Below are 22,465 nucleotides of genomic sequence, written 5' to 3' on the forward strand. Positions count from 1 at the left end.
AGTAAGTGCAGGAGGACAGAGCAGAGTGAGTGCAGGAGGACAGAGCAGAGTGAGTGCAGGAAGACAGAGCAGAGTGAGTGCAGGAAGACAGAGCAGAGTGAGTGCAGGAGGACAGAGCAGAGTGAGTGCAGGAGGACAGAGCAGAGTGAGTGCATACCTCCCAACCATCCCGGATACAGCGGGACTATCACGCTTTGCATTGTTTGTCCCGTTGCCACGGGCGGGACGGCCGTCTCCCGGGCTCCGCCCACCCACTCTCTCCCCGCCTCCCTGCTTTTCCCTCCTACCATCCTAACACGTGACGTGGCATAACAGAGAGGAGCGCGCTGCCCGAAACTAGTCTCTGTCTGCTCTGTGCTGCTGCTAAGGTATGTAGAATCTCCCCAGCGCTGATTCCCCTCTCCTCCCCTCCCCTCCCGACCGGAGCCTCATTGTGCGGGCAGCCGGCCGCCTCTCTGTGCGGGTGGATGGCCGCCTGTCTCTGCGGTGGACGGCCGCCTCTCTGTACGGGCGGCCCGCCGCCTCTCTGTGCGGCGGACCGCCGGCTGTCTGTGAGGACGCCCCCCGCCGCCTGTCTGTGCAGGCGGCCCGCCGCCTCATTGTGCGGGCGGCCGGCCGCCTCTCTGTGCGGGCGGACGGCCGCCTGTCTCTGCGGTGGACGGCCGCCTCTCTGTGCGGGCGGCCCGCCGCCTCTCTGTGCGGGCGGCTGGCCGCCTCTCTGTGCGGCAGCCCGCCTCCTGTCTGTGTGGGCGGCCCGCCGCCTCACTGTGGCTGCCTGCGTCTCCGTGCTGGAGGCCCGCCGGCTGCCTGCGTGTCCATGCTGGAGGCTCGCCGGCTGCCTGCGTGTCCATGCTGGAGGCCCGCCGGCTGCCTGCGTGTCCATGCTGGAGGCCCGCCGGCTGCCTGCGTGTCCATGCTGGAGGCCCGCCGGCTGCCTGCGTGTCCATGCTGGAGGCCCGCCGGCTGCCTGCGAGTCCATGCTGGAGGCCCGCCGGCTGCCTGCGAGTCCATGCTGGAGGCCCGCCGGCTGCCTGCGAGTCCATGCTGGAGGCCCGCCGGCTGCCTGCGAGTCCATGCTGGAGGCCCGCCGGCTGCCTGCGAGTCCATGCTGGAGGTGTCGCGGGCGGGGAGGAGGGTGTCAGCACACCGCGCTCACCCCTTCTGCTCGGGTCCGGCAGTTGCTCCTGGTGGCTCGAGCTGCGGGCCGGATCCCGGGGTGTCTCGAGCGACACTCCTCGCCCGTGAGTGAAAAGGGGGTGTTTGTTGGGATTATAGTTCGTGACGCCACCCACGGTTGTGGTGATGGCACCACCGCTGCTCAGTATGAGGGTCCCGGGGATGGTGATGGGAGCAGCCAGGTGTTGTGTTGCCCCTCCGTGGGTAGGGGTTGGTGTTCCCGGGGCCCGGTGAAGAAATGTGAAGTGTAGGGCCTGGAGGGCGCAGGGACGCGGGGGCAGCGCTGTGCCTTGCGGCACTATGGTACTCACTCAGCCTGACACGGACACAGTTTGTACGGTAAACCAACGGCTGGTAGGACGGTCCCACAGACGGCTGCACCTGCACTCCCGGTAGGTGACGGTGACGTCTCTCTTCCTTGCACCTGTGTGGTCTGTTGGTATCGGTGGATTCCCTCCGGTTACCCGCTCCCCGACTGCAATCTGGGCCGGAGGAGCTCTACACTTTGCCCGCAGGCGCTGGCCCTGGGGAAACTGGTGCCTTGGCGGTGGCGGTGTCTCCCCGTTAATGGTCGGGCTGTTGCCGTCAATCGGGACTTTGTTGCTGGGGGATCTGCGTCCCCTTCGCTGACGGATTCGGCAAATTGGGCGACTCCTAGCCTTGCCGGGGTCCGAGAGGCCCCTGCCCTGGTGCTGACTGTCCTTCGGAACACTGCTCCAGACCACCGGGCACACAGCCAACGGGGTCCTTCCAGGAACTTCCGAACTGTCCCACTCCGGACAGTCACCGCCGTCGCTGACCTTGCTGTTCTAGCCCTACACACAGCTGGGCTCTCAGGCTCTGTCACCACTTCTTGCTTTCCTCCTGTTCCACTTTCCTTTCCTTCACTTTCACTTCTTGTTGTTTACTCTAGCCCTTCACTGGACTTCACTCTTCCCCTGCCCGGGGCTATCTGCTGTTCACTCTTTCATGTCCCTGACAGTTCTGCCTGGTTTACTTCCTGCCTCCAGAGTTGTGAGCTCCTTGGTGGGCGGAGCCAACCGCCTGGCCCACCCCCTGGTGTGCATCACAGACTCCTGGAGGGAGGCAACAAGGATTTCTGGTTAGCAGGTGTGCCTACCTGGAGTGTGGGGTGTAGTGGTGTTGTTATCTGTGTCCCCTGGCTTGCCCAGGGCGACACATTCCCCCTTAGCAAAATGCAGACCGTCCGCGGGCTGCCGTCCTACACCGGTTTTATTTTTCTGTAAAAGGGGATAACAAGGGTTAATCAAACATAAATAACATTTTTAATCAACTCTTCCCAAAACGGGAGGCACATTTTTCTTTAAACGTTGCAACGGTGTACGGTCACGGTTTCCGCTCTCTCCCACCCAAGCAACCTGGCCCTGATGCTGCCCCTAAAACCCAGGCAGCACCCCTTGACCCACAGTCCAGCACAAGTCACCCGAGCGGGATCTGTCCTTCCCTCCAGAGGGTAGCCACCGGTCCCTTTGGTGGCTGGGCCCTGGCCTGCTCTGCTCAGGGCCCTCCCTCCAACCTGCCTCTCCGGAGGCGGCATTGCGGAAACGGTAACGGTACCCAACATATTTACAAGCCACTAACGTTTGTGGTTGCCCTGCAGAGTTCACGGGCTTGTCCATGGATAGTTCCCATGCATTTTAAACCTTTAACGGTCCCCACGGGGACAACGGTGCCGGCTCCTGCCGGTTGCAAATCACTGCAGCAAATCAGGTAACAAACTCGGGTAATCATCTTTCATCATTGCAGAACTTTCAAAAACTTTCAAACTTTTTCAAACAACACTCTTTTACATTCGCGGACCCTTTTCATTCATAGAACGGTCTCCCTGTACCTAAGTGGGGGTCTACCTAGGTTGGAACGGGTGGACCTTCGGGGCCCGGTGTCAGTGGTACTAGACAGTGGGGTAGAGGGAACAATCGGTTCCTCCTCCCTGCTACAGTGTGGGGCAGGCGGAGGTGCAGGGGAGCTGGGTACAGGTTCATCCCTGGGCACTGGCACTAGTTTTGGCTCACGGTTGACCGCTTCCACTACTTCTTCATCCACGGGTTGTGGGAACAGTATCACTGGAAGTATCACCGCGCCGTTCTGTGTAGGCCAGTTTGCTGGGAAGTCACCCATTACAGTGTGGATTACCTCTGCTGCCTTTTCCACTGGTGGAGGAACCGGTACTTCGGCCTCTGCCTTCAGCGCTGGGGGGCATTTCTTTAGATGGTCTCGAGAAACTGTGGCCAGGGTGTCCCCTTGGTCACGACTGATCAGGTAGGTCTTCCCATTGTCCCACTCAGTGGGTTGTATGACGTAAGGGACTTGCTCCCACTGGTCATCCAGTTTGTGGGCTTTTCTCTTCCGTTTCAGCACCACATCTCCTGGCTGGAAAGGACCTGCAGGCGCCTTCTGGTTGAACCGGTGCTCTTGCTGTTCTCGACTTCGACTGAGGTTCTTCTCCACATACTCCTGGATTTGCCGGTACTGGGCCCTCCTCTGACTTTCCCACTCTGCTGTTGAAGGGAGTGCTTCCGGGGCTTCCAACCCCATCTCCAGATCCACCGGCAGGCGGCCAGGCCGAGCCCTCATCAAATACGCTGGGGTACACTTCGTCGAGCTGGTTTGGATGTTATTGTACATGTCGACCAAGTCGGGTAACTTTTCCGGCCACATGTTCCGTTCTTCCAGCGGTAGCGTCTTGAGGAGCCCCAGGACCAAGTGATTCATTTTCTCGCACATGCCGTTGGTTTGGGCGTGGTACGGAGTGGTCCGGATCTTCTTGCAGCCGTACAACTGGCAGAATTCGTGAAACACCTCTGCTTCAAAAGCCGGGCCCTGGTCAGTCAGCACCTTCTCGGGGTACCCATGAGGTCGGCAGAAATAAGCCTGGAACGCACGAGCAGCAGTTCGACCAGTCAGGTCCTTGACAGGGACTACCACCATAAACCTTGAGTAGTGGTCTACCATGGTCAATGCGTAGGTGTACCCACTTCGGCTAGGGGTGAGCTTAACATGGTCTAGGGCGACCAGTTCCAGCGGCTGATGGGTGACGATGGGATGTAACGGCGCCCTCTGGCTAGTCTCGTCCTTTCTCCTCAGCGTACAAGGACCGCACTCTCGACACCAGGCTTCCACCGATTCACGCATCCCACTCCAATAGAACCGCTCCCTCAACAGCATCTCCAGCTTCTTCCACCCGAAGTGGCCAGCACCATCATGGTATGCCCGCAGTACAGTAGCGACATCAGCCTGAGGAACGATTAACTGGCATATTTTCCCATGGGTCTTCGGGTTGATCAGCTCACGGTACAGCCTCCCTTGGTGTAGGTAAAGCCGTTTCCGTTCTTTCCACAAGCGTTGGGCTTCGGCTGGAGCGCTGGGGTCCATTCCCATGGCGCCTTGTTCCACCAGAGTCTTGACAAGGCGGACAGCCGGCGCTTGGTCCTGGGCGTCCTGCCACTCTTGACTGGGCCGCGGGTCCAGATCCACCCTTTGCTGACATACCTGTATCCTCTCAGTAGGCGGCTGGTGAAACGCAGGTAACTCAATCTCCTCGAGGTCGTCGTCCTCACACCCCTCTTCTGACAAATGGGGCATCCGGGAGAGTGCATCTGCATTGATGTTGACACGACCAGCTCGGTACTTTATGGTGAAATCATAGTTGGCTAACCGAGCTACCCACCGCTGCTCCAGCGCGCCCAACTTGGCCGTGTTCAGGTGAGTTAACGGATTGTTGTCCGTAAACGCGGTGAATTTTGCTGCCGCCAGGTAGTGGCGAAACCGCTCGGTGATAGCCCACACCAACGCCAATAGCTCGAGCTTGAAGGAGCTATAGTTCTCAGGGTTCCTTTCGGTCGGCCGGAGTTTCCGGCTGGCGTAGGCAATCACCTTCTCCTTTCCATCCTGGAGCTGGGACAAGACCGCTCCTAGCCCCACGTTACTGGCGTCCGTGTGGAGAATGAACGGGCGCCCATAGTCGGGGTACGCCAAGACCTCTTCTCCGGTCAAGGCCGCTTTCAACTGGCCAAAGGACTCTTCATGCTGGTCCTCCCACAACAGTGGGGCTACAATGGGTCTACCACCTTTGGTCTGTCCCACGAGGAGATCTTGCATGGGGGCAGCCATCTTCGTGTACCCCTTTATAAAACGCCGATAGTACCCCACCAGGCCCAGGAACTGCCTTACTTCCCTCACTGTGGTTGGTCTCGGCCAGCTCTGGATGGCAGTGATCTTCTCAGGGTCGGGGGCAACACCATCCGCACTCACCACATGTCCTAGATACTGTACCCTGGGTTTCAGCAGATGGCACTTCGAGGGCTTCAACTTCATCCCGAACTTGGCAAGGGACGCGAACACCTCGGCCAGGTGCTCCAGATGGGCTTCATACGTCTGGGAATAAACAATCACATCATCCAAATACAGCAGGACGGTCTCGAAGTTTAAATGTCCCAAACAGCACTCCATCAGCCGTTGGAAGGTCCCGGGGGCATTGCACAGCCCAAACGGCATGCTATTGAATTCGCAGAGCCCCATCGGGGTGGTGAAGGCGGTCTTCTCCCGGTCCTCGGGGGCCACGGCCACTTGCCAGTATCCGCTGGTGAGGTCAAGGGTCGAGAAGTAGTTTGCAGTTCTCAGTGCAGCCAAAGATTCTTCGATACGAGGCAAGGGATAGGCATCTTTATGGGTTATCTGGTTGATCTTCCGGTAGTCCACACACATCCGCATGGTACCATCTTTCTTCTTGACCAGTACCAACGGAGCGGCCCAGGGACTACAACTGTCCCGAATAACCCCTGCCTCCTTCATATTCTTCAACATATCTTTGGCACACTGGTAATGTGCAGGGGGAATAGGTCTATATCTCTCTTTGATAGGGGGATGTTCACCCGTGGGAATGTGGTGTTGGACCCCCTTGATCTGCCCAAAGTCTAGGGGGTGCTTACTGAAAACTTGTTCGTACTCCTGCACTACCCTGTGTACCCCTGCCCTGTGATGTGTAGGGGTATCATCAGTGCCCACATGTAGCTGTTGGTGCCACTCCTTGGTGTCCCCCTGGGGTGGGGAAGTGCTGGTGGTAGGTGGGAGTGTGGATGGACGGGCTTCCTGGATAGTGTGAGGGTCTAGGGTGAGCAGTTTGGCAATGGTGGCATACCGGGGGAGCCTGACTTCTTCCTCCCCACAGTTCAACACTCTCACAGGCACTCTCCCTTTCTTCACATCTACCACCCCTCGGGCGGCCACTACAGTGGGCCAGTGCTCGGAAGGCATGGGTTCCATCATCGCAGGGTAGTCACGCCCCTGAGGCCCTACTGCTGCCCTACACCAGATCATCATCTCACTCCTAGGGGGCACAGTCAATGGAGCAACATCCATCACTCGCACTCCACCAATCTCCCCTCCGGTTGAGCTTACATGCTGGCGGTACATCAGGGCGCGGATCTCACGCTGCACAGCCCTCTGCCGGCTCCCCGCCGCCGTGGCGGCTAGCCGTTGCAAAAGGTTCAACACATCAGCCATGCAGTGTTCCATCACATTGGTTCCCAGCACTATTTTCGGGTTATGATCACTGGGTTCATTCATGATCACAATCATGCCCTGATGTTGCAGTTCAGCTTGCCCCACTGTCATAGCCACTTCTTTATACCCCACCTGGGTCAATGGAAGTCCATTAGCGGCAATCAAATTTATACTAGGGTCTGGAGGCGCCAGCTCGTCTGTGGCCCAATACTGCTGGTACAAGGTATACGGTATGGTAGTTACCTGTGATCCAGTGTCCAGGAGAGCCATCACGGGTATGCCGTCCACAGCCACAGGGATGATAGGGCGGGCCCCGACATATCGGTCTCGCCAGTCCGGGGGGCCACGGTGTTCTACTCCTGAGGATTGGCCCGGGGCCCCAGGGGTTGCTCGTTTAACGGGCACTGTCGGTAAACATGGCCCGGCTTACGGCACTTGTAGCAGATTGGAAGTCTGCTCCGCGGGTTGGTAGTGCTTCTCCGCTGCATCCAGGGAACATCCTCGGGACTGTCAGCAAGCTGTATCTGTGCTGGGGGTTGAGGTCTGGTCAGAGGTTGTAGTGCAGCAAGGATTTTGGCAAGGTCTCCGTCCAGGCGACGGACCTGGGCTGCCAGTTCTTCCACTGTACTGCTCGAGGCTGCAGGTAGTAAGGAGGTTGGTTTGGCTGGGGCCGCCACAACGGGAGCTGTTTCGACGGGCCACGGGACGGGCTCCAGAATTTCAGCAGCTGGGGGCTGTAGTGCTTTAATAGCCCGCTCCTTTAACACGGCAAAGTCCACATCAGGGTGTTCCAGGGCCCACAGCCGGAGTTGTTTACGATCCTCAGGGGACCTCATCCCCTGCGCAAATTGCTCCACTAACATCTTGTTGCTATCCGCCTCATTAATAGAGTTCACCCGCTTCAGCGTGCGGAGGGCGGTCTGCAGACGTAGAGCATAGTCCCGAATGCTATCCCCAGCTCGCTGCCGGCACTGGTAAAACTGCATCCTCAGCTCAGCTTCTGTCCGGGTCTCGAAGGCAGTCTGTAGCTTCTCGAAGATGGTGGCTACAGAGAGCCGGTCCCCCTCGGCCCAGGTCTCCGCTTCCTGCTCCGCCGCACCGGTTAACTGGCCTAGCACTATCGCTGCATGTTGCTTATCAGTCAGGGGGTACAGCTCTAGCAACGGGTTAAGCTTTTTCCGGAAGGCCTGTAGGGCATCCGGTTTCCCGTCATACTGCGGTAGCCAGGCAGCTCCGGGCGCATAGGGCAAGGAAAACGGCATGACCTGAGCAAGCGCCGGGGCCGCGGCACCTCCCGCCAGTACGGCCGGGACCTGGGCAGGCCCATTCCCATCCGCGGGTGCCGCTGCGGCTGCGACCACCGCTCCTCCAGCGGCTCCGTCGGGCGCAGACATCTTGTTTCCGTCCCCCTTAGCTCTTTCCGGCCCCTCCTCTCTCGGGGCGGGGTTTTGGCCTTCGCGCTTCTACTGCTCGAGAAGACGCTCGAGCGGGAACTTTTCGCGCCAAAGATGGCGGCTTCTGAAATTTTTCTGCCGGATATCTCCGGCGGTCACAAGGCGCACCTCTACCTGACGGCAGAGCGGTAAGATCCTGTTCGTGACGCCATGTTGTCGCGGGCAGGGAGGAGGGTGTCAGCACACCGCGCTCACCCCTTCTGCTCGGGTCCGGCAGTTGCTCCTGGTGGCTCGAGCTGCGGTCCGGATCCCGGGGTGTCTCGAGCGACACTCCTCGCCCGTGAGTGAAAAGGGGGTGTTTGTTGGGATTATAGTTCGTGACGCCACCCACGGTTGTGGTGATGGCACCACCGCTGCTAAGTATGAGGGTCCCGGGGATGGTGATGGGAGCAGCCAGGTGTTGTGTTGCCCCTCCGTGGGTAGGGGTTGGTGTTCCCGGGGCCCGGTGAAGAAATGTGAAGTGTAGGGCCTGGAGGGCGCAGGGACATGGGGGCAGCGCTGTGCCTTGCGGCACTATGGTACTCACTCAGCCTGACACGGACACAGTTTGTACGGTAAACCAACGGCTGGTAGGACGGTCCCACAGACGGCTGCACCTGCACTCCCGGTAGGTGACGGTGACGTCTCTCTTCCTTGCACCTGTGTGGTCTGTTGGTATCGGTGGATTCCCTCCGGTTACCCGCTCCCCGACTGCAATCTGGGCCGGAGGAGCTCTACACTTTGCCCGCAGGCGCTGGCCCTGGGGAAACTGGTGCCTTGGCGGTGGCGGTGTCTCCCCGTTAATGGTCGGGCTGTTGCCGTCAATCGGGACTTTGTTGCTGGGGGATCTGCGTCCCCTTCGCTGACGGATTCGGCAAATTGGGCGACTCCTAGCCTTGCCGGGGTCCGAGAGGCCCCTGCCCTGGTGCTGACTGTCCTTCGGAACACTGCTCCAGACCACCGGGCACACAGCCAACGGGGTCCTTCCAGGAACTTCCGAACTGTCCCACTCCGGACAGTCACCGCCGTCGCTGACCTTGCTGTTCTAGCCCTACACACAGCTGGGCTCTCAGGCTCTGTCACCACTTCTTGCTTTCCTCCTGTTCCACTTTCCTTTCCTTCACTTTCACTTCTTGTTGTTTACTCTAGCCCTTCACTGGACTTCACTCTTCCCCTGCCTGGGGCTATCTGCTGTTCACTCTTTCATGTCCCTGACAGTTCTGCCTGGTTTACTTCCTGCCTCCAGAGTTGTGAGCTCCTTGGTGGGCGGAGCCAACCGCCTGGCCCACCCCCTGGTGTGCATCACAGACTCCTGGAGGGAGGCAACAAGGATTTCTGGTTAGCAGGTGTGCCTACCTGGAGTGTGGGGTGTAGTGGTGTTGTTATCTGTGTCCCCTGGCTTGCCCAGGGCGACACAGAGGCCCGCCGGCTGCCTGCGTGTCCATGCTGAAGGCCCTCCGGCTGCCTGCGTGTCCATGCTGGAGGCCCGCCGGCTGCCTGCGTGTCCATGCTGGAGGTCCGCCGGCTGCCTGCGAGTCCATGCTGGAGGCCCGCCGGCTGCCTGCGAGTCCATGCTGGAGGCCCGCCGGCTGCCTGCGAGTCCATGCTGGAGGCCCGCCGGCTGCCTGCGTGTCCATGCTGAATGGGTGTGGATGGGGAGTGGATATGGGCGTGACTGTGAAATGGGTGTGGTTATTGGGCGTGGCCTAAAAATTTGCCGCGCCGTGCTGAGCGCGCCGCAAACTTTGTCCCTCTTTTCCTTCTTTAAAAGTTGGGGGGTATGCTGGTGTGACCAGTGGGCACATGGGTACTCGGACAACCCCCTTGCTGTGTTTAGCAGCTTCTCACTGTCTATAGAGAGAGCCTGTTGTGGGTGGGGGCAGCTTTTTCAGCTCTGCTGCATTGCTAAATCTAAAAATTTTGAACTTTGATTGGGTCAGAACTACCTCACTCAGTAAACCAAGTGATATATCACTGGATTAAAGGCCTCTTTGTCTACATTATGCTGCTCTCAGATGACCTCACAAAACAGTTGACAGATTCCCTTTAAACTGCAAAAACATGATCTTCTTGCACTTCTGATAGGAATTGCAAACATTTGATCCCTCTATTTTGGAAACAATCAACACCCCCTACCAATTCAAAATGGTTTATTAAAATACACAATTGTTTCATCACGTCAAAGTACTTTCTTGCCTGTAAACACACACAATTCAACTTTTCCTTAAATAAGGACTCCATGGATAAAGAAAGCACAAAATTTGCTACCAAAACACATTCTTTCCACCACATACCCATCCTAAGGGGATCCCCATCTTACCCCTAGATCTTTTCTCTTGTCACCATGTGGTCGCCTTTTTCTATTTCTACTGATCCCTTATAATTTAACTCTTCATATAACTTTGTCTCATTTCAGCCATCTTTACTGGTTTGGACATGCCTGCAGTTAGAATTAACTTGTTACCATATTTTTACTTCATTGCTTATTTTTCAATAAAGAAGAAATAGAAATTTGTAAAAATGCTTTTACTTGTGCTCGCCATTTTTCGAGACCTGTAATGTTTCATTTTTTGTGTTGCTGGAAATGTGTGTTTTTATATAGCAAGTTCAAAATGTATTGATTCTATTTTAGTGTGGATATGACATTGTGAATGCTTTTTATTACATTTTTTCTTTGTTATGGAAATTGAAGAATCACAATGTTCTGTCCTCATTACACGGTACTGTGAGGTGTGTGCGTAGTCTGACATGCAGCCAAACCAATCTACTGTAATCCAATAAGAAGGCACCATATCCTGAAGTCTATGTAGTTTATTGAACATTTAGTAAATATATTCGCTGAAACTAAAAGCAATGAAATAACAAAGAATCAGGACATGTATAAAGGCAACACAGAAATACGTATGTGTCAAGGGTGTGAAGGGATAACAGGGGATCGGGGCTCCTAGACTGGTCCTCACGCTAGGGGTCCCTTCTCCTAGAGAAATGTCTAATGGTGATGATGTCTGGGATGCCTTCCTTGCCCTGCTCCTGGCCAGCCATGATCTAATACCCCCCTCCCCCACCCCAGGGGGGAGCCAGGACAGAAATGGTAGAACTTATAGATATGGACAAACAGGGGAAACTAAAACTCTATCACACAGTACACTCATATAGAGTTATCAAACATCAACGGAAAAAAAAAAAAATAAAGAGCTTGGAGGAAATAACCAGATGACAGTGGGAATTCCTCAGCACACCAAGTAACACACAGCAGGTCACCACTTACTGGAACACAATAGCACATGAACCGGTTTAACAAAAGCTACAGTCAGCACGGGAAGACAGACTCCTCCATCTCAAAAAGTCAGGGAATAACTGTGAAAGGTCTCCCGCTACATGTGATCCAAAAGGTAATCCGCAGGCTAGCAGAAATTAACTGCTGCTAGCCCATACACTAATTAGCACACAGCTGATCAATGCCCGAGCCTGTCTGTGCCTCTCAGAAGCACCAGAGAAAGCATAGTGTGGAGTTTTAGAGTCTGCAGTCTGAACAGCATCTGATGCCACCATGACTCTCAGCGAGTTTAGCGCCAAACACCGTGTGACCATATGCATACATGTGGCTGATCAGTGTATAAACAACATGTGCTAATGCAGCTTGTTATGAGTCTTTGAAAAACAGCTGACTAAAGCAGGGGTGAGAGTCTTCAGTAGCTGATGACTGAAAACAGGTACCATATAATCCTCCTTTCCAGCGATGCTTTGTTTAATGGGACCTTGGATGGCAATAAATCATCTGAGAGCATTGATGAAACTTGAAATGTCAAGACACTTAAAGGGAACCTGTCACCAGTTTTTTGCCCTATAAGCTGCAGCCACCACCAGTGGACTCTTATTTACAGCATTATAACATCTATATATGTAATTGCCTTATTCTGTCTGTCTGTCTTGCTCCAAAATGACGTCATTACAGTGACAACCGTCACATTGGCCGCTCGGCTCGGCCCCGCCCCCCGCATGCATTGGCCGCTCGGCTCGGCCCGGCCCCGCCCTCCGCGCACATTGGCTGCTTGGCTCGACCCGGTCACGGCCCCCGCACACTTTGCCCGCTCGGCCACGTCCCCCACACTTTCCCTGCTCGCCCATGCCCCCCGCACACTTTGCCCTCTCGGCCACGCCCCCCGCACACTTTGCCCTCTCGGCCACGCCCCCTGCACACTTTGACCGCTCGGCCATGCCCCCCCGCCACACCTCCCCCCAGGACTACTCCACCTATTAGACACCTCCCCCCAGGACTACTCCACCTATTAGACACCTCCCCCCAGGACTACTCCTCCTATTATACTCCTCACCCCCCAGGACTACTCCTCCTATTATACTCCTCTCTCCCCAGGACTACTCCTCCTATTAGACTCCTCCCCCCAGGACTACTCCTCCTATTAGACTCCTCTCCCCCCAGGACTACTCTTCCTATTAGACTCCTCCCCCCAGGACTTCTCCTCCTATTAGACTCCTCCCCCCAGGACTACTCCTCCTAATAGACTCCTCTCCCCCCAGGACTACTCCTCCTATTATATCAAATAATAGAGTCTGGCTCACTATAGGCATAATAGGTGCACCGAGGAAAAATGTCACAGTATATAAAAAGGTTAACTTGGGCACACTCAAAGATGAAAGTCTGAGACAAAATGATGCTTGAAAATCAATTTGCTTGTTTTTATTGGTACAAAGGTCAAAAGAATTTAATTCTAACGTTTCGGCCTTAACACACAGGCCTTCGTCAGAGATAATCTATATGGTTATAAGAAATATAAATGCCCCAAACAAACCGCGCAACACACACAGCACCACACACACACAACGCTGCAGACACACAGCGCTCCATAAACAATGCAACACAAACAATGCAACACACAAACATCACTCTCACACCCCCCCACACCCAGACAACACCCAGAACATTTACAGCGCCCTACACAAACATTTGGCAACTACACACAACAACATCTATATATATATATATATATATATATATATATATATATATATATATATATAACAAAAATCATACATTAACTACACAATAAATTCTAGAATACCTGATGCATTAGAATCGGGCCACCTTCTAGTACTGTATATAAGAGCCCAGACCGCTGTGTAGAACATAAAAAACACTTTATGATACTCACCTAAACCGGTCGCTGCGGTGGATGTGGCTCAAATGGGCGTCTTCATCCTTCGGTGCAGGCGCCTCCTGTTTCGGCCATCTTTGTCCTCCTTCTGAAGCCTGTGTGCATGACGCGTCCTACGTCATACACACTCACCAGTCCCGTGCATGTGTGGCGCCCTGGACAAGGAACTCCTGCAGACAGAGGCCTCAGTATGCCTCCTGGCCAGCAGTACCAGGGCTCCTACCCTGGCACTGGTTCAGTTTACTTCAGGCCTGTCACACACAGGCCTGACCTCCACTTCTGCTCAACACTAAAACTGATCTGAACTTTCCCGCCCCAGGCTGTCTGAGACTCCTCGGTGGGTGTGTCCAACTGCCTGGCTCCGCCCCCTGGTGTGTCTATCCAGCTCTGAGGGGGGTGACTAGGGTTTAATGTGGTTGGCTGGTGTTACCTAGGGAGGGGACTGGTGTGGTGCAGGGCTCTATCAGTGACTATCTGGCTGGTCCAGTGCATCACACTTGCACTTGCACATTATGAAATTAGCTACAGCTTTCTTAAATAAGCTAGAAGGGAACCTGTCACCAGATATGATGACTATAAGCTACGGCCATACTGCATTGTAACATACTCTATATAAGAGCCCAGGTTGCTGTGTAGAACGTAAAAATCACTTTATAATACTCACCTATGCGGTGGTGCGATGAAGACTGGTCGGATGGGTGTCTTCGTTCTCCCGTATCTGCGCCTCCTCTTTCGGCCATATTTGTCCTCTTTCTTCTGAAGCCTTGGTGCATGATGTGTCCTACGTCATCCACACTTGCCGGCATTGAGGTCCCGCGCTACAATACTTTGATCTGTAGTGCGCCTGCACGGGACCTCAATGCCGGCTAGTGTGGATGACGTAGGATGTGTTATTCACACTAGCTTCAAAAGAAGGAGGACAAAGATGGCCAAAAGAGGAGGCGCCGGTACCGGATAACGGAGACGCCGATCATACCAGTCTACACCACACCACCTCGTAGGTGAGTATTATGAAGTCATTTTTACGTTCTACACAGCAGCCTGGACTCTTATATACAGCATGTTAGAATACTATATATAAGAGCCCCCTGGTGGTGGCTGCAGCTTATAGTCACCAAATCTAGTGAAAGGTTCCCTTTAAGTAACATGATAAAGTTTGAAGGCTCCCCTTGTATTTCCACCTGACTTTTGTATGTGAATCATGTTCTCTCTGATTACAACCGTTCCCTATGTAATACAAAGCAGACTACTCTATCACCTGCTAGAAACTATGAAATTATGATAAAGATTTGTTTTCAACTAATAGTTCCCTAAGCCATTAAGTTAATAAAATAAAAAAACCTTCTGAGAATTTCGAAGCCCCAATGAATAAATCCATGAGTTGCGTTGCCCGCCTGAGAGTCTGTTTCCTGTCTTTATCTCCTTGGTGAGTTTCTATGATCTCATCTATAAAGAACAAGGTTCATTAATTACTGGTATTAAAAATTAACAACAAAATTCTACCGTCTGAAATATTTAACATTTATCTTCAGGAGGAACATGACCACAAATGTGGAATAATATATTTGCACTGTGTTGTATTTGCACTGTCTCATATTATTAGATATTTATTGCACACACAGTAAGTATTTTTTTTAGCCTTAGATATAAATCAAAATCCCCAGGTTTCTGGGAAGTGCCAATGGGTTTAGATGACTCAATCTGCTTTTCTCATTCTGGACATGAGTGATAGGGAACATGGACTATACCCATGCAATCGTGTCTCTTGTGCTGAGAACATATTAATGTCACGCTAGGTATGGGGAAGTACCAAGCGAACGTCGAAAGGGAAAGGAAATCCTATGTCTACGGAAAGGGAAGATGGTGACCAAGCCTACTGCTGATCCCTGAGATCCCTCACCACCCTAGATAGGTTCCAAACATATGCGCCAAGCCAGATACCTGACCGTAGGTATCCCTTGTGCTGGGCCCTAAATAGGGAATGGATGGGATGAGCTCTTCATCAACTCCACTAAACACTATAGAAGACATAAGAACACACAGGGGGAAAATGCATGAACTATTTTTCCAGAGATGACTCAGGTAGAAGTCCAGCAATGTTTTCAGCAACGAAACCACAGATGAGTACAACCCACCTGCTTGCACCCAGGGTTTAAATGAACTGAATAATATCACCAGCACTAATCCAAGGAATGAAGGGGTATTTAAGCACCAAGATAATACTGATAATCAGCAGCTGCGTGGAAGGCGAGCTCCTGCTGGGTCCAAAAGAGGGAGAGATTAATTTAGCAGGAAAGCTACCTATACCAATGAATACTGACAGCAGGAACAATAGAAAGTCAGGGAGCATTGTACGCAGCCAAACGCTGTGACCTTCTATGGCCAGAAACCACATGACTGTCACCCATGACACACCCGTGACAATTATAAAGCCCTTTTTGAATAGACTTCCTCTTAAAATAATGACCCAGGATTCTAAGAATCAAGTTAGTTTGAATGATGTCAGAATATGTCTTTCAAATCTCATTCTAGTGCAATAGTTTATCAAGAGGTGAAAAAGCATTAGGGTGACCGACTATATTCCCCTTTTCTAGAGTCTGGGTTTCTTGGTTTCGAGGTATTTTTCCTTTCAATGCTGGGCATTTGAGGTTTTTAATTAAGTAATCTTTCAAAGAACATCATGTACGCTCGGTTCTCATTTTATCATGTATACATTCATATCGACCAATCTCTGTTCATAAAGACATTCTTTAATGCAAGGCACCATATTGTATAAATATATTCATCTTATGAACTTCTTATACAGTGGTTCCAATATGCTTTAGTAAGGATCCAGTTGTACCTCTCATATTCTGTCTAAGTTCTTTTCTGTAGCTAAAAAAGAGAGAATAAGATGGAAAGGCGTTACTCCTTCTCAACTGAGAATGGTAGTAGTTAAAGCCCAGATACATTATATACTGTATATATATATATATATATATATATATACTGTATATATGTATAATATATATATATATATATATATGAAAGAGGTAAGAGTCCCGGTGCACCACCTACTCCGCGTGTTACTACACGTTCAGCTACTTGAGCCCTGCTGAGCCATGGAGGGGATCATGGTGCAGACTTGCGGTGAAGACCAAGATAAATCCAAAGGAGAAAGAAAGTCGCACTCCAGATGATCACCATATCACTCCGTCTTTATTGCAGGGGAAACATGAGGGTACAAGCGGTGGGGAGGGTGAGACAAGCCATACAACGCCGGCGTTGCATACGATAGTATCAAAACATGAGCAAATTATGTCAAGAATTATTTATAATTATACTCTAGGATGAAAAATGTACTAAAATAGTACTATATATATGCTCCATTTCCACGAATGGGCAGGTGCTCTCAGTCCTGGCAATATACTCACTGTGTTCCTGTTGTCCTCTTTGATCCCAGCACTACCGCATACAATCTTCTTATAATATGGACAGCATCCATATATTATCTGTGGAGGTAAATTAAAGTAAAGAGGATAACAGACGATCGGCTATAGAATCTAAACAAATTAATGAGGTCAGGGTCTGGAATTTCTTTAGAAAAGTTTATCTGGAGTAAGTCTTCAGGAAGACCAGTTAGTGTTTAGAATTGATTGGAGAGTTGACGCGGGTCTAATATTTCTTTAGAGTTTGACCTCGGATGTCTATGTCTTCGAAGTCTGGTCTATAATTATGTAGGTAGTCTGTGTTTGTTTTGTGTGAACAGTCAGCATCTCTGTTTATGTAGGCTTTCCAAAAAATACCCAACAAATTGACAAATACGTCCTGCTAAAATTAAATTCATAGTTACAGTAGGTTGAAATAAGACATAGGTTCATCTAGTTCAACCTTCCTCCACTAATTCTACATTTTGTCACTAAATTATTTATAAACAATCATGTTGTGTGTACTAAAAGTTGTTATAGTGTCTGTAAAGGGGAGAAACTACCTCCAACCTAGATAGGACTCAAACCCACAATCCCTGGCTTAGGAGGCCAGTGCCTTATCCATTACGCAAGTAGGGCTTGGTTCATGTACAGATGGAAGCTGATATGAATGCTTTAATTAAGATGCAAGTATATAGACCTGCATTCAGCGTGTGCTAAGATATTCAAGATCACTGATTATGTTTGTAACTCGTACATCTGTGATTTTATCCTGAAGAAGGACCTATTGCTCCGAAACATGTAGAAATAAATCACCATATTTTCCAAAGATGTTTCCAGTCTGATACATCATACGGCAGCGTGGTGGTTAAACCCTTCACCTCCTTCTCTCTTTGGACTATATTTATAAAATTGAAGTGCTTACTTGATATTTTGATAAAATTGTGTGAGCCCATCTACCACACAAACTTGGCTGAGCAAAGTTGTTGGTCTAGGCCCAGGACAGTTAAGTCTGTTAGTTTAGGCTCCCATCTAATAAGATTGCATTGTGATGTGTATTGGTGATATGGCAGAAGTCTAGGCTGTTTTTCAGTTCTGTCCAAACTATTTTAAATTTCTATTTAGTGAAAATGCAATAGTCTGGAGTCAAATCCAGTCTGCTGTTTTCTATCAGTTTGTTAGAGCTTCCTTACATAAACAAATTTCCTACAGTTCTTTTTAGTCAATAGACACTGGACTCTATTGCACACCATGAAGCATATGGCCATTTTATATTTCTCTATGGTAAATTTGTTTGTTTTTTTAATGGCCTTCATCTCAGTCTTGAGACATGCGACTTGATGGATGAATACTCTGTGGGAAGATCGATCTTGTGCAGCCTAGATAGGTCCACTAGGGTCTTCTCTGCTGTCATCTTAATAGTATCAAACCATCAGGTTGTTAGTCTTCCTCTTCACCTTGTTCCTTGTATTCTTCCAACCACAATGTCCTTCTCAAGTAACTGATCTCTTTGTATGATATGTCCAAATTAGGCAAGTCGGAGCTTGATGATTCTTGCTTTGGTGACATGTTTGGCTTGATTTGTTCCAAAATTAATTTGTTTGTTCTTCTTGAGATCCATGGTATTGATAACATCCTTCTCCAGCATCACATTTTGAAGGTGTTGATTTTTCTTCTGTCTTGTTCCTTTATCTTCCAGGTTTCACATCCATATGTGATTACACAAAAGACCAGACTATGTATGAGTCGGGTTTTTATAACCAGAGAAATATTCCTTGATTTGAGGACCTTGTCCAGTGATTTCTTTGTTGATTTGCCCATAGTGATTCTCCTAGTGACTTCCAGAGTCATGGCTATATCTTGAGTGTTCATTGATCTGAGTAGGTTGAAGTCCTCTACAACTTCCAGTTTGTTGTTGTTGATCTTAAATGTGTCTCGGTTGTACCTGGCAGTAATCAATATCTTTGTTTTTCCATGTTTGAGCTTTCCTTCTTGACACTCCGTAATATAGGGTGCTTTACACGCTGCGACATCGCTAATGATATATCGTCGGGGTCACGTCGTTAATGACGCACATCTGGCGTCGTTAGCGACATCGCAGCGTGAGACACCTAGGAGCGACGATCAACAATCGCAAAAACGTCAAAAATCGTTTATGGAATCTCCATTTTCTTTCTTCAGGTCTTGGTAGATGAACTGGATGGAAGCAGAAAATAACACGTTGTCTAATGAATTTATTCTGCTTGGATTTTTGGAAGTACGAATCAGTTGTACATTATTTATTGCTACAGTTTACATAACAATAATGTTTGGAAATTTCTCTGTATTTAGCATCATCCAGGTGGACAGTCATCTTCAGACACCAATGTATTTTTTCTTGAGTTGTTTATCCTTATTAGACGTCTTTTACTCTTCAGTCACCCTCCCGGCAATGCTATTCAATGCTGTAACAGGTAACAGGAGGATATCCTTCCATAGATGCTTCACACAGCTTTATTTCTTTGTCTGTTTTGGGGGATCTGAGTGTCTTCTCCTGGCTGCGATGGCTTATGACCGATATGTAGCCATATGTAACCCTCTTCGTTATAATATTGTTATGAATAGGACATTTTGCTCAGGCTTCGTTGCTGGATGCTGTGTCTGTGGATTATTGAATGCTGTGTTTCACACCTCAATGACCTTGAAGCTGACTTTTTGTGGGAATCATCATATCAACCATTTTTTCTGTGATGTCCTTCCAATGCTGGGAGCAGCTTGTAGTGACATCCAGGGCAGCCAAGTTTTGTTACATGTGGTCACTATATTTCTAGGGATGTTTCCTTTTCTACTCGTAATGAATTCTTATATACATATAATTTCCACTATTGTGAAAATTCACTCCTCGGAAGGAAGACAGAAGGTCTTCTCCACATGTTCTTCACACCTCACAGTTGTCACAATCTTCTATACTACAGGTATTTTTAGCTACAATGGTCCAAGTTCAGGAGACCATTTCATCATTGTCCAAGTTTCATCTGTTCTCTATGGTATACTGCCCCCATTGTTAAATCCTATTATTTACTGTTTGAGAAACAAAGAGGTGAAGAAAGCCTTGACAAAAGCACTCACTGGAACATGACTGTCAGTGGAAGTGGTGATGATAGTGTAGATGAAAGCAGAAAACCTGGCTTAGAATTAGTATTTGACAAAATTGATATACTTTGCTACGTCTAATGCCGGGCCTCAGGGTTCGAGCATGAAACAGGGATTTAGTTATAGGGAAATTAGATATTTTTCTAACAAACATATTTTAATTCAAATGTTTCAAAATATTTGTTTTACTTAGGCAATGCTTTACAGATATCGAAGTCGCTAGCTCTCTCCAGAGGAGTCTACAATTTATCAGTATACTTTCTAAGTTTTGAATTGAATTTCGAACCAAAAGCCACGGTTATGAAACCTTAAAAACTGTCTTTATGTGTTTGATAATATTTAGATACAGTGCCTTGAAAAAGTATTCATACTCTCATGAAATTTTCCACATTACACCACAAACTTAAATATATTGTATTTGGACTTTATGTGATATACCGACACAAAGTACTGAGTACAGTCATGACACCTTTAAAATTGCTCCAGAAAATCAAGTATTACTCCCAGAGCATTATTACAATTACACATGTTTTCTTACACACATGTACATTTTCTTTGTGTGTGTTGGATCAACACAAATAAACTGAGAAAAAAAAAAGGTAAATTTGACATAATTTCACACAAAACTCCCAAAATGGGATGGACAAAATTGGTCGCACCTTTCCAAACTTGTGGGTAAACAACTTTGTTCCAAGCATGTGATGCTCGTTCAATTTTACCTGTGGCAAGTAACAGATGTGGGCAATAAGAAAATTACACCTGAAACCTGATAAAAAGGGAGAAGTTGACTCAATCTTTCTATTGTGTGTCTGTGTGAGCCACACTAAGCATAGGTAACAGAAGAATAGAGAACTATCTGGAGGACTTGAGAACTGAAAATTGTTGAAAAATATCAACAATATCAAGGTTACAAATCCATCTCCAGAGATATTGATGTTCCTTTGTCCATGGTGCACAACATAATCAAGAAGCTTACCACCCATTAACACTGTTGCTAATCTCCTTGAGCATGAATGACAGAGAAAATTTGATGAAAGGTTACAGCACAGGGTAGTCTGAATGGTGGATAAGCAGCCCTAATCATGTTCCAAAGAAATTCAAGCTGAATCCCATTGAACACCTGTAGGGAGATCTTAAAATTGCTATTGGGAGATGTCACCCTTCAAATATGAAAGACCTAGAGCAGTTCACAAAAAAAGAATGGTCCATAATTCCAGTTGAGAGGAGTAAGAAGCTTTTTGATGGCTATAGGAATTGATTGCAGTTATACTGCATATTCCAAAGGGCGTGCAACCAAATATTAAGTTGAGGGAACCAACAATTTTTTGTGGTTCTGTGTAAAATTTTGCCCAATTTACCTTCTATTCTCTGTTTTTTTTTGTGTTGTTCTAATACACACAGAGGAAATAAACATGTGCTTAACTAAACGTGTAATTGTAATCATTTTCTATGAGAAATACTTCATTTTCTGGAAAAATTTTAAGGGTGCCAACACTTTCAGTATAAAGCCAATCTCCACTAGTATAAAACCAGATGGAAAAACAGGTATTCCTTACAATTCAATTGAAATATGAGCAATTAGGAATAAATATACCTTTTTATTAAATCATTTAAAATTATGCAGGAGCATAAATAACCAAACTAGTGCAAAAAGGTGCAAAAAGCACAATACAATTTACAAATACATATAGATAAAAAGGTTTGATCTTCCCCAGTATGTAGCTGATATTTTCCATCAGAGTCCTCCGGATGGAAGCTGCAGAACAGGTACTATAGAATTATACCCTGTCGTGCCCATGCAAAACTACCACCCTAACAAGGGCAGCCCCCAAGCGAAGGAATAGATTACCCAAATAACATAAACCTACCCTACGTGTTTCTACCATAATAACGTGGATTCCTCAGGGGAGCAACAATAGAACAATAAGGGGATTACTTGAGACCTGCAGTGGCAGGATATAGTGGGTTAGCACGTCTATGCGCGTCTGGCTACTGGAGGTTGAAGCATAGACAAGCCAACAAACTGGAGATGGAGATTCTCACTTGGGGTGCAATTCAGCACCTCAAAATTTTGATATGTTCTTTAAACAATTAATTAGTGTAGTGTACATTATTATGATTATAGAGGCAAATTCCATTAAAGGGAATCTGTCAACAGGTTTTAGCTACGTAATCTGAAAACAGAAGGAGATAGATGCTGCTATACAGAGTTCAAAGATGTGTCATTTATTGCCCTGCATGGTGTGGTTTAGTTATTGTGAAAGTTTTATTACCTTGGATTAAAATTGCAGGACTACTTCAGTCTAACCACGCCCCTCCCCCACTGGTTAGTACGTCTTTGTCTATAGCCTTTTTATATACAGAACCTGGTGTAGGTGGGGAGAGCTTTTTGAGCTTTGCTGCATTGCTAAATCTACTAGCTCTGATTGTGTCAGAACTGATGCACCCAGTAATCTAAGTGATACATCATTGGATTCAGAGTCTATTTTTCTACATCATGCTGCTCTCAGATGAGCTAGAAAAAAAATGCTGACCGATTCCATTGAAAGGGTTATTCCAAAAAAAAGTTATCTCCATACCTAGGATAATTTTTCTGATTGCTGTTGGACTATACATTTGA

General features: G+C 49.0%; 1 protein-coding gene across 1 annotated transcript; it reads left to right on the forward strand.

Annotated features, from left to right (window-relative positions):
* The first annotated feature begins 18,904 nt into the window (after positions 1–18,904).
* LOC142255837 (olfactory receptor 5V1-like) lies at positions 18,905–19,831 on the forward strand. The gene has a single exon (XM_075327285.1). The coding sequence runs from the start codon at positions 18,905–18,907 to the stop codon at positions 19,829–19,831; it is 927 nt and encodes a 308-aa protein (XP_075183400.1).
* Positions 19,832–22,465: the final 2,634 nt, after the last annotated feature.

This window comes from Anomaloglossus baeobatrachus, chromosome 11, assembly GCF_048569485.1.
Source record: "Anomaloglossus baeobatrachus isolate aAnoBae1 chromosome 11, aAnoBae1.hap1, whole genome shotgun sequence".
NCBI classification, from domain to species: Eukaryota; Metazoa; Chordata; class Amphibia; order Anura; family Aromobatidae; genus Anomaloglossus; species Anomaloglossus baeobatrachus.